Consider the following 12,084-nt stretch of genomic DNA (forward strand, 5'->3'; position numbering starts at 1 on the left):
GTTGAGTCCCACCACGTTTCTGTAATCCCCACTATGTCCGGGCTGGTGTTAGCCAGTAGGAGGGTGAGTTCCTCCTGCTTGTTACCCATACTACTTGCCAAAGCCACTCTTAAACTTATCAGAAGTATTGCAGTGAAGTACTGATGGATAAATTTGTGTGTTAAGATGGAAATCTAGCCTCAGCTCTGAGTGGTTTTAGTCTGATTTCTTTTCACTCCTGCAGTCTGACTTAATGGAACAGAAGTCTGCAAGAAGAACACGGTATCCTTGGTTCAGCTTTTAACATATACAACTTATGTGAGAGTTTTTCATTGATAAAGAGATTGCAGGAACTTGTCCATCAAAGGTGACCTCTGGTCCTGCAATAGCATCAGAGTTGATAGAATCAGCCTTGAGGAGAAGTTGGTTGGCCAAGACGCACAGTATGAGCCTTTGATGGCTGGCCAAACAATAGCCCTACCAGTAATTTCAAAGACAACTGTAGCATATCTTCTAGGCTAGCAGGGGGTGAGAGTTGGAGAGTGGAAGATAGTAGGGAAATGGAAGACATAAAAGGCATTTGTTGGCTAAATTGCATGTTGTGAACACAGATACAGAAGCATGTTGTTAAGGGTTTTAAAAATGTTTCTCTCCTGTAGGATCTGCCCAAGCCCAGTGAAGACAAGATTAAGTTGACTCTTAGTCAAAGTGCCTGGACTTCTCAATCCAATTCCTTGCCATCTTGTTTATCTAGACTTTCTGGAAAATCTGAAACTGGGAAAACTGGTCTTATCAATCTCGGGAACACATGCTATATGAACAGCGTTATTCAGGCACTTTTTATGGCCACAGAGTAAGTTTTAAAAACTTATGTCAAAATGTTTAATAAACTTTCTTCACAAACCAGTTATTTCTTTTGTGAAGTACTTTAGCTCTTAGTTTCATATTGGAACTGTGTCAATGTTCCCTTTTTTCCCTCCGTAATCATTTGTTAAATCAGAACATGTAGGAAAGTGCACTTTAAAATCTAAGACTGCGGTGTCATAAAAGAAATTTCAGTCATTTCTGTCAAATGAATATAAAATGTATATGGGTCAAATTGTAGTGGTGTACCTTCTTGAGTGATCATGTAGGTGATTACTGTCAGTTTTCTCAGTGTCTGAAATTGGCTTACAGTTGCAATATTGCACTCTCGTTCCCAGCCCAAAACAAGTTTTTATTCCCCAGTGCTAATTCTGGTGCTATATTAAATTTTTAGACTCACTATAAATACTTTTTGCTGTTGCTATGCTCCTGTAATCTGCCTTGGAAGAGCTTTTTGCAATAAATTGGTTCTTGTTCTAGAATATTCTTTTTCCAATGTATGAAAAAGGTTTCTAAGCTTTTCTGTAATACAAAAGCAGTCACTGAACATATAAGCATGTACTAAATGTTTTGTCTTCTGTCAAAATAAATACGTTTTCTTTGCAGGGTTGATACATTGTAGATGGAGAAACAAATTCCTGTCTTTTTACTTTTCAGTTTCAGAAGACATGTATTATCTTTAAATCTAAATGGGTGCAATTCCCTAATGAGAAAGCTACAACATCTTTTTGCATTTTTGGCTCATACGCAGGTATGTGTTCAATCACTTTCATCTTTTTTTTTTCCCTCAAGTCTAACCAAAAGGGCAAAACTCGAGACTGGTCATGATGGTGCAGGCATATTAGTCGTACTAGATGTGATCAAGATGTGTTTTGCAAATGTAACTGATATTGCTAGAAGAATATGTGTGAATTATTTCAATTACTTAGTACCTGGTACCACCAAACAAATAAAGTATTGATAAGTTCAAGGAAAACTGGTGTATGTGTTCCCAAATCAGGTGAAATTTCATGGTGACAAACCGCTACTACCTGCACCCCTGTAACATGGGGACAAACTGGTTTTTGTAAGTGGGTGAAAGGTACAGCTGGTGAACCCTAAAAATAAATCTAATAGGTTAAACACTAAGACTGCAGTAGTTTAGTTTGTGTGGCCTTTTCATTTCAAATCCTCTCTTAAAACTGAATTTCAGTAGAACTTTTTATGGGGTTTTGAGGCATGAAATGGTTTTCCTAACAGAGTAATAAGACATGCAAAATTTATTTTCTGCAGATGAGCATAGTTTTAAAGAGTGGAATCATTTTAAAGTGTGCAGTATTAGCAGAATGCTAGTGTCACTCTGAAAAAGAGAAAGCAATCTTGTCCAGGAGTGTGTGTAACATGTACTGTAAATGTAGTTAAAATTGCCGTAGCCGGTGATAAGGACTAATGCTCACAATCTCTTCAGTTTGTACTTGTCAGCAAGCTAATAGAAATGCTGAATCCAAGCAGTAGAATAGTTGTAGTTTACACGGCATCTGCTTATTTTATTTTTATTTTTTTGCACTAGATACAGTTAATAAAGCATGCAATATGCATGCCTTTTTCCCCCATAATAGAAAAATACTTTTAGGGAGATGATATATTTAATGGAAAGTATTCAACACTTCTTTTAGAAGAGCAGTTCAGACTTCAGCTGTCAGTATTGTAGTTTAACTAAGTTATTGAATAATACTTTGTATAAATAGCTTCTTCCTCATTCCATCTGATAGAGGGAGGCATATGCTCCTCGGATTTTCTTTGAGGCCTCCAGGCCACCCTGGTTTACTCCTAGATCCCAGCAGGACTGCTCTGAATATCTCCGGTTTCTGCTAGACAGGTATGGGTATTGCAAAAAGAAGAAGAAGTGATAAATCTTCAGACTTGTATAATTCATGGTTTTATTTAAGAGCAAATCTCTACCGGTTACAGTTGGGACTTTCCTGTCTTATTCCTGACACTGCCACTTCTTGCATGTTCTATGAATCGCTTCTACTTCTGCCTCTGTATGCACTGTAAAATCTGGTTATCTGTCCTACCTCTGTGACATATTGCTGTAATAATTAGATATATTTGAATCGTGACTAAGTTCGCTAGTCTTACTATAGCATTAAAGTGGATAATGAAAACTACCTTCATTAGCAAATTGAACAAATTGCAGCCAGGAATTAAAGGAGGGGGTTTCTCATACATTGCTTGCTCTGTGGGAAGTGTCCATGCCTTGTGGTTAGTGTAAAATAATAGGTGGTAATTTAGTCCTGTTTCAGTGGGTGTAAGCTGTCTTGATTTTTTTAGCTTTTGCTTACTGCAGGGTGGGAGTGGGTATGGGAACAGTTACCACATTGCTGCTGATGGTTAGTAATTGCCCCTTTTAGACTTACATGAGTGGTCTTATTACCAGTAATTTCAGTGGGACTATTCCTATGCTTACAGCTGAGCATGTACCTAAACTGATATCTAGAAAAGAATATTAAGCCACATTTAATCTGTCTCAGTTTGCACTTTTGAAGCAATTCCCTACAAAATGCAGCCCCAACAGGAAAAAAAAAAAAGTAGCCTTCTCACCCTTGCCTTCATGTCTGTTCTTTTGCTTGTTTTGTTCTAACTTAGGATCATAGAAAAGTAGGGCTGGAAGGGACATTACAGGTCATCTCATCTAGCCCCCTGCTCATGCCAGGATCATTCATGACAAACCTGTCCCAGCCCAGGCTTTGTCCAGGAAACTTTCATTCTTGTGAATGAGTTCTTGACATTACAGTAGTGAGGGAAATGCTGTGTTTTCCTTAAGCCACTATGTATGTAGCAACCTTATTAACTTTCTTACTGAATCCTAAATAAATGATTCAGACGGAGCATGAGTAGATAGCGTCTTGAAGTAATCAGTAAAAATCCTGTTATGAATTTGAACACTTTAGAATTCCAGTTTTTCATAAAAGTCCCTCTCTCCTCTGGAGTTGTGTTTATTATGTATGGCATTTGGGATATTGAAATTTGAATGCAGGTCATATGAAAATCTTAACAAAAATGCTGTCTTTTAACTTAAAAATTGGCTAAATGTCTCATAAGCTAACCTCTCCATTAAGTGGCATATTTTTTTTTAAAGTGCTGCATGAAATTTTTCAGAAGTATTCTTTTAGGAAATAATGTGCCTTTGGATTTCTTCTTTCAGACTGCATGAAGAAGAGAGAACCTTGAAAGCTTTGTCTTCAGCAAAGCTTCCTGAAAGCATGAATGAAGAGTCCCTGGCACAAGAAGTTGCCCACAAAGCACAGCTGTTTACTGAAGCACCTTGCACAGGAGGTGAAGAGAGAACTTTAATTGAGAAAATGTTTGGAGGGAAACTGAAGACCATTATATGCTGTCTGAACTGCAAAAGTACTTCTCAGAAAGAGGAAGCCTTCACAGATCTCTCACTGGCATTTTGTCCTCCTACTTCTTTGGAAAATGTTAGCTTGAAAACCATAACACATTGTGAAGGGAAAGATGCCTGTATGGTGCAAGTTAGTACTGTGGCTGCTGAAGAACCAGCACTTGATAATTCTTCAGCAGGAGGTGATGGGTCTGATGCAGTCATGAGTGAAGGAACTCCAGGAGATGTTTCTTCTGAGCCAGACTCGGAGAATACTATAGACTGTGCTCTGAACAAAGTTAAGGATCATACAGATGTGTCTCAGAAAGGAGTAAATGAAAGTACTCCCTCAGTTACTGACTTATTGAATTATTTTCTGGCACCTGAGATCCTTAATGGGGAAAACAAGTATTATTGTGAAACATGTGCCTCTCTACAGAATGCAGAGAAAACTATGCAAATCGTTGAGGAACCTGAATACCTCATTCTTACACTCCTGAGATTTTCATATGATCCAAAGTGTCACATAAGACGTAAAATCTTGGACAGTGTGTCTCTGCCACTTGTTTTGGAGTTACCTGTCAAAAGAACTGCATCCCCTTTATCTACAGTGTCAGGGGGTTGGCCTGAGGATGTTGAATTCTCTGACATTGGAGAAAACCTTGCTAAAAAACTGAAGCCTTCTGGTGCTGATGAAGTGAACTGCCCACAACTGGTGCCCTATGTACTGAGTTCTGTTGTAGTGCACTCTGGTGTATCCTCTGAAAGTGGACATTATTATTCTTATGCTAGAAATGTGACGGGTTCAGGACTGTGCCATCAATCAAAAACTCTGTCTCTCATTTCTCCTGACAATAATTTATTGGCAGGGGAGAATCCCAGTGCAATTATAGAAAATGACCCAGACACTAACGCGATGTCAAAAGAATGGTTTCTATTTAATGACAGCAGAGTGACATTTACTTCATTTCAGTCAGTCCAGAAAATTACTAGTAGATTTCCAAAGGACACTGCCTATGTGCTGTTGTACAAAAAACAGTGTAGCACTGGTGGCTTCAGTGCCAATTCAGCAAATGGACTGTGTGTGAATGGAGACCCTCCTCTTCAGAAAGAACTTATGGATGCTATTACAAAAGACAATAAATTATATTTACAGGTAAGATAAAAACATACAGCGTGAAAGATGATACTTTCTAAGGGACTGTGGATCAACTTGTGCACTGTATTTAAACTTTCTGAGAATAATGTAGATTCCATAACTATAGGAGGATTTGTTATAACTTAACTAACTATACAGTAAGTTGGATCGTATTTTCAATATGCAGTGTTATATGAAACCTGTTGCAGGAAAACTTCATGTGTTCAACTCCCTATAGAATTTCCACGGTAGTGGTAACTGAATTGGTCCTTTGATTGCTTGTACTCTGTGCAAAGCTGGATGGTAAAATATCCCTCGGTTTTCTTTTAAAGTAATTTAACAGCTGACGGTCAAGAAGCTACTAATCCTAACTTCATTAACTATACAAGGGTTGTCCAACTTCTGGGTGGTCAGGGGCTGTGGACATGGGGCATGCACCTCCTCCCCTGCTGAGCACTTAATACAGGCATCCCAGTTTACCCTACTCCCAGCCTGCCCAGCTCCACTCCCCCACTAGTGCTCATATAATGCAGGCAGCCTGTTGCCCTCTATCCCTCCCAGTCTTTCTTCAGCTCTACACGCTGCCCTCCCTCTGCCACAGCCCACCCTGCTCACCACAATACAAGTGGCCTGATTTTTTTTTTTTTTTCCCCCCACTGCCACGCTTACAGCACCTGCCTGTGTTGTGGGCAGCCGAGCTCCCTTTTGCATTTGCAGCTTGGGACTTGTAGCTACTTTGTGGATGCCAGGCAGGAGCCTGCAGGTTGCATGCTAACCTTTCAGGGATTCCATGCATCCCTCAAACCACCAGTTGGCAAACCCTGAAGTACATGGTGTAGCAAGGATATTAAGCTGTTGCCTATGTAAATCTGTATGAAAACAATCCATGCTATAAAGATTTGAGAATCCCTCTTGCTAAGTGGAGACTCTCTGTGCAGTATAGTAATATTTTGGTTAATTTCCTTGCAGTAAGTTAAATTATCAGAGATGTCCCTGTCTTCCTAACCTAAGCTGAAAATAAAAAACACACTCTGAAGAGCTCTTAATGGTCACTACAGGTGCTTTTCAGAACTTAAAACTATAAAGGATTGTGGGTTTGAGTTGGATTCTTGGTTTGCTATTTTTCAAAACTGTGTGGCTAAAATACGGCCATGCTGTATGGCTTTTGTGTGCTTGCTTTCTGCTTGGTAAGCAGGGAGAAATGGCATGTGGCAGGTGGGGATTGGAGCAGTACTTGAGCAGAGTGTGGGGCTAATTTGTAGCATGTCTGCCTAAAAGGTGGTCCCCTACTGAGCTGAATAGTGCTCAAATCAGCATTGTATACTTGCCTCTGGGTTTCAGGATTAACCTATTAAGACCTTTTTTATTAAGTTCTATAGAATAATAGGGATAAAAACAAATACATAAAATATGATAGAAACTTTTCCTTTCTATAGACTTTTAGCTGTGCTATAGAATTCCAATGAAAGCTGTTCATGAATGAATTCAGAAATCAAATTTTGGCAGTCAACCAAATGAATTTTGCCCATAGACTGAGCAAATTACATTTGCTATGGCGTGCGCACAAACTCTCTCACTTGCATACTACAAGTTAGTTGGGCTCACAAGTGGAATCCAGGTTAATAGCTTTCTTGCAAATGTAGTACTCTAATTAAAAAGAAAAATCAGCCAACAAAGTGTTTAAAAAAATAATTCAAAAAAGTTTCTTTAGCTTTTATGAGATGCAGTTTATCCTTCTTTGTATTCTTTCCTTAAATTCAAGCCTCTTAATATTGTCCCATCAAGGATAAAGATCATATCTTTCCTCAGCAAAAGGAAATGCTCTGTAATGATACATTTTTCAGATTGAAAATGATTTTCAAGATCATGTCTTGAATATGTTAGCAAGATGGTGGGGGCTTATTGCTTAGAAATTAAGCTGTTCACCATTTTTGTTCCACTTTGCCCCAGAGTACATTGTGGGATGGGTGTTCCTTTAAACAGGGGGGACAAATAAATTGGGTATGGTGTATTGTAAAGAAATCTTGTTTCTGATAAATCTGGAGACTGAGTTTAACAGATATGAACTTTGTGTCTCAATATTCTCGTATTGCAAGTGGGAGGTATAGGTTTCGATGGCTTGCTGTGTTTGCTGTCACATTGGTCATTCTTATATTTTTGTAGTAGACTATTCGCCTGACAGGAGGAGGACACAAATGTCAAGCAAATGTTGGAGAAGCAGTATTGCCAAGTCTCCTGACTTCTGGGTGTGTTCTGTACTTTGGGAAAGTGAAAAACTTAGCTCTTTCATTTTATATTTATATATGAAAGAGCTAAGGTTTTTTTTTTCATTTTCCCGAAGCATAGACTTTAGGAACAGTGCCAAAAACCATGAAAGTTGGCAATACTGCATAAGGCACACAATAATTTTCTGTTCTTATTGAAGACCCTAGGAGGGATTTTTTTTAATAGCGATATATGCTTTCTAGACATGTTCAGTACTTTAATTTGTATAAAGATGATGAATAATATATTAAATTACATGCACATCTTGAATATTAACATGCATAAAAAGCTAAATAAATTGTTCTAGTAGATGACCTCTGGGTTGCACTAGGTTTTTTTAGTGGGGAAAAAACTTTGGACTACATGAGTATCTTACAGCAGTGTGCCAAACATATTACATTTCAGATGTTAGTGTATACATACAATAAGGAACTGTAAGCATCAGGCATCATCTATAACATTGCAGGTATTTTTTCTCCTTCACACTATTGCTTTGGAGGAGGAGAATTAAACAAAAAAGTGGTTTGCTGTTTCTCATCTCCAACTATTTTTTTTTCTAAATCCATCCGTTTCCACAGAGTCTCTCATTCAATAAATTGTAACTGTCCACCACTCGTTAGGAGCAAGTTGGCACCATACACCTTTAGCTAAATGTTATTTGGCATTTCCCGTCATTGGAAAATATATTTTTTTTAATACCTTACTCTTGGATTCTACTTTTTCTGTGTGAAAGGAGATGGACCATTCAGGGCTCTAATCTAGGGATATATAACCAGTATAAATTTTGCTTACTTACAGGTCTTTCCTTGTTTTTTGAATTCTAAGGAAAATCTGAATAGAGAATAGACATAAGGGAGAATTAATTTTTGGGACCTGAGGAATTTTATCCCTGATCCCCAAAATTGTGTACTCTGCCATCCACATCTGGTAGGATAGGTTATGAGATTGGGCGGGTGGGGGGCCATAAAATTCCTCTGATTCCCAGTTGTGTGATTATATTAATATCTACCAGGGACCTAATAATTGTGCCACTTCATAGTAATACAATTGTGAAGCTTCCTGTTAAACAGTTGAAGAATCTAGTTATAGTTAGCATTTGGTTAGTTTAATGGTGCAACTCAACCCTGCATGTTACCAGTTTAATTAGTAAGGTGTCAGATGCAGCTAAAATGAAAGAGTTTTCGTTCCTTCTGCTGTGAAAAATTCTATGTTCTAGGAAACTCAGACAATTTCAACACGTTTACTGATACTTTTATTCATGTTTATTAGCCCAGGTCAGGATGGATTTGATTTAAATCAAATCAACTTGATTTTAAATCACTGGTAAGGAAGCCTCAATTTTAACCATAGCTTTCTACAGAAAGTGCATTCTTGTTGTTTGTATAACCTTAATATATATTATTCACAGCTTAGAGAGAGGTTTCAATTTTAGAAAGTACATACTATACATTTTAAAGCAGTGATTTAATGTGATATTTTTTTTCAGATGAATTTTGCAGCTGCATCAGAAAACTGAATTACGATTTGGTTGTTTTATTTACCAAAGCTACTTGAGGCAGATACTTGTGAAGTCATTGGGAGGTGAACTATCTCCAATTCCACTAGATTAATCATGGATATTTGGGGGATGTCTTTGCCATGCTGCGTTAGGAGGACATCAAATGAGTGTCACAGCCACATGTTTTTAGCTTGGGGGTTTCTTCACTTCTTTCTAGACTTCTTTTCTATTTTATTGCCTGGCAAGCCTTCTGTCAATGATAGATTTTTCCCTTCTACCATACCATTCCCTCACTAGATCTCAAATTAGTGGAGAAGCTGTACTCAGAAACTGACCCCTCAAGGCTTCTGGAATATTCTGCTCAAAATGTTTCTCTTCTGTTTCTCCTGCCCCTCCCTCCTTGTATTTATCTCCAGACTCCTACTTGCCCAAATCTACTCCAGCTCCAATCCTCTATTCATTTAAATTCTTGGAACTTTGTACTTTTAGAGAGAGGTAAGGGCTTGACTGTGTACACAAACTTGCAGAGACACAATAGGGCCGATGGGTAGGTAATATCAGATCTCTTATCTCTCATCTCCATATACTGCTGTTAACAAGGATGTGATTTCTGGAGACACGTCCACTTTGAGAACTGAAACTAGGCATCACAGAGATGTTTAATGCTAGTCTAGACTGAGCACTGAGTCCCACTGGGTAGAGTGGTTTTCTTTAATCTTTACTAACCTATAAAGGAGCCTCTGAGAACCCCATAAGATTAGGCCTCTAATATATTCCATGGCCTGTTGTGACATATTTCTAAAAAAGGTTGTATAAATATATTGTCTCAAATGGTATATACAGTAACAGCTGTGTTATCTGGCACCCTACAAACTGGCATACTCTATGAACTGGCATACCAGTTTGTAAGGTAAAAGTGAAACCAGAAGTGCCCACAGTAGGCACTTTTGGTTTGGCCGAGCCCCCGCAGTCCAGGGCATAGCAACCTGTGTGGGAGCCTCTCTCCCTGTCCTCCAGCACATTGACGGGGCAGGAGGGATGGCAATGCACTGGACGTAGCAGGAGAGGTGGTGGCCTGAACAGGCAAAGATGCCTGTTCGGGCCTCTCAGGTAACTGGCACGTTTGGTTATCCAGTACACCACATTCCCGAAGGGTGCTGGATAGCAACACTTTTGGTGTAATTAGAAGTTGTAGTCTGTATTCCATGATGATATCTTTGAGCTTTATCGTATCTTAAATTAAAGCTATGTTTATATAGGTAGGGGGTTTTTTGGTTTTTTTTAAAGCATTTAACCAAAAAAGAAAATTTAGAAGTACGATTTTAAATTTAAAAAAAAAATAAATCTGATTTTAATTTTAAAAAATTGTCGTTTTTTTTTTATCTATCCTGGTCCAGGTCGTGACATTGTTACCCATCTTCAATGTTAATATTTGCAAGAAACTGTGAATATTATTATAATCACAAGTTGGAAATAAAGTAACAATTTAATGGCAAATCAGTTTGGGATATGAAGTTTCTAATTATTTTCTGGTTTGTTTGGGGTTTTTTCCTTGTCTTATTGATTTACTTATTTGAGACAGTTTAAAAAAAAAAAAAAAAAAAAGTACTCTGGCATGTGAGAAATAAGCTTTCTGATAATTGGTTTTATTTTTTTTATTAGCGATTTTTGATTTATTATTCTTTAATTTCAGGAACAAGAACTTAGTGCTCGAACACAGGCACTTCAAGCTGCCTCGGCCTCATGCTCTTTTCGACCCAATGGATTTGATGATAATGATCCCCCAGGAAGTTGTGGACCAACCGGTGGAGGGGGTGGGGGAGGATTTAGTACAATTGGTAGATTAGTTTTTTGACTCTGATGAAGATCTGGAATACACTGAACAAACAGCCCATTACTGCTTAGGACTGTTAAAATACTGAACTGTATCAAATGTTGTACCAAGTTCTGAGATGTGATCCTTGTTCAAAAACAAATGTTGATTTTTTTTTTTTCCAGTTTTGTTCTTATTTGAAATAAACAAGTGCATCATGGAAAAATCTACCTCTCAAAATCCAGTTGCTTTTATAGTAAGACAGACTTGGCCAAAAGACTAAATGAAAATGTGTATGTAATTCCTGATGACGCTGCATTGAACTTAATAAATGTACTTAAATCAATTTGTATACCCCAACCAACTTAATGAAGGAAGAGTTCACTTTTATTCTTAAGAGATACTATCATTTTAACATGCCAGTCCTTTCAGTTGAGTTTAATTGCATACAGAAATCTATAAATTCTTAAAGGTGCCAGAGAGGGTGCAACCTTATAATGAAGGCAATAAGTTAAAATGTGACCTGCTACAGTACTTTCCAGGATAAGTTATTCAAATTCACTATATTTCAAGTACAGATGTTTTTAAAAAAAATCATTTATACCTGTTTGCTAAATCATTTTCAGAGAAGAAACGCATGGTCTTGCTGGAGAAATGTTTTTAACTAGAAATTGCTAACTTTGTAGTATTTCTAATTGTTTTGAGGATTTTTAAATTATTTCAGGGAGTATATCTGCTGTGTATTTGAAAGAGGGTCTGTATGTGCCTTGCAGTACTGTAACTAAAATACAAAACTTTCTGAGGCTGCAGAAGAGTTAAAGAACATAAAATGTTAGAAATCAATTTTGTGTTATTAATATTAGGACTTAATACATTTTTGGAAAGTTATTAGATTTTCCAGAAGTAAAATCTGGTGGTTCTAAAAAGAGTAAGTTTTGTTGTCCATTATTTTCCTTTCGGAAAGAAGTGCATCGTAACTTTTGTGGCCAGTATTACTATGAGAGTTGGTAATAAATATTGATCCATATATGCAGAACCATAAACTATTTTTTCCAAAAGGCTGATGTGCCTATTAGTATGAAGGGGTCATGAGTTCTAAGGCTGTCTTAATCTTCTAGTATCAAGATTCTTTTAATTGTTCCTTGAGAAGTACAGAGGCA

The 12,084-nt window shown here is 37.6% G+C and overlaps 1 protein-coding gene across 4 annotated transcripts in view; it reads left to right on the plus strand.

Annotated features, from left to right (window-relative positions):
* Positions 1 to 11,850, plus strand: part of USP38 (ubiquitin specific peptidase 38) — a 33,170-nt gene extending 21,320 nt beyond the window's left edge. For all 4 annotated transcript variants that reach the window (XM_019534405.1, XM_019534407.1, XM_019534406.1 and 1 more), the window contains 5 exons: positions 639 to 832; positions 1,501 to 1,594; positions 2,595 to 2,701; positions 4,031 to 5,366; positions 10,805 to 11,850. In XM_019534405.1, coding sequence (XP_019389950.1) covers positions 639 to 832; positions 1,501 to 1,594; positions 2,595 to 2,701; positions 4,031 to 5,366; positions 10,805 to 10,966 — 1,893 coding nt within the window. In that variant the 3' untranslated portion in view covers positions 10,967 to 11,850. The remainder of the gene's footprint in view (positions 1 to 638; positions 833 to 1,500; positions 1,595 to 2,594; positions 2,702 to 4,030; positions 5,367 to 10,804) is intronic.
* The last annotated feature ends 234 nt before the right edge of the window (positions 11,851 to 12,084 follow it).

The sequence above is a fragment of the Crocodylus porosus genome, unplaced genomic scaffold (assembly GCF_001723895.1).
Source record: "Crocodylus porosus isolate Cpor-Errol unplaced genomic scaffold, CroPor_comp1, whole genome shotgun sequence".
Taxonomy (NCBI): Eukaryota; Metazoa; Chordata; order Crocodylia; family Crocodylidae; genus Crocodylus; species Crocodylus porosus.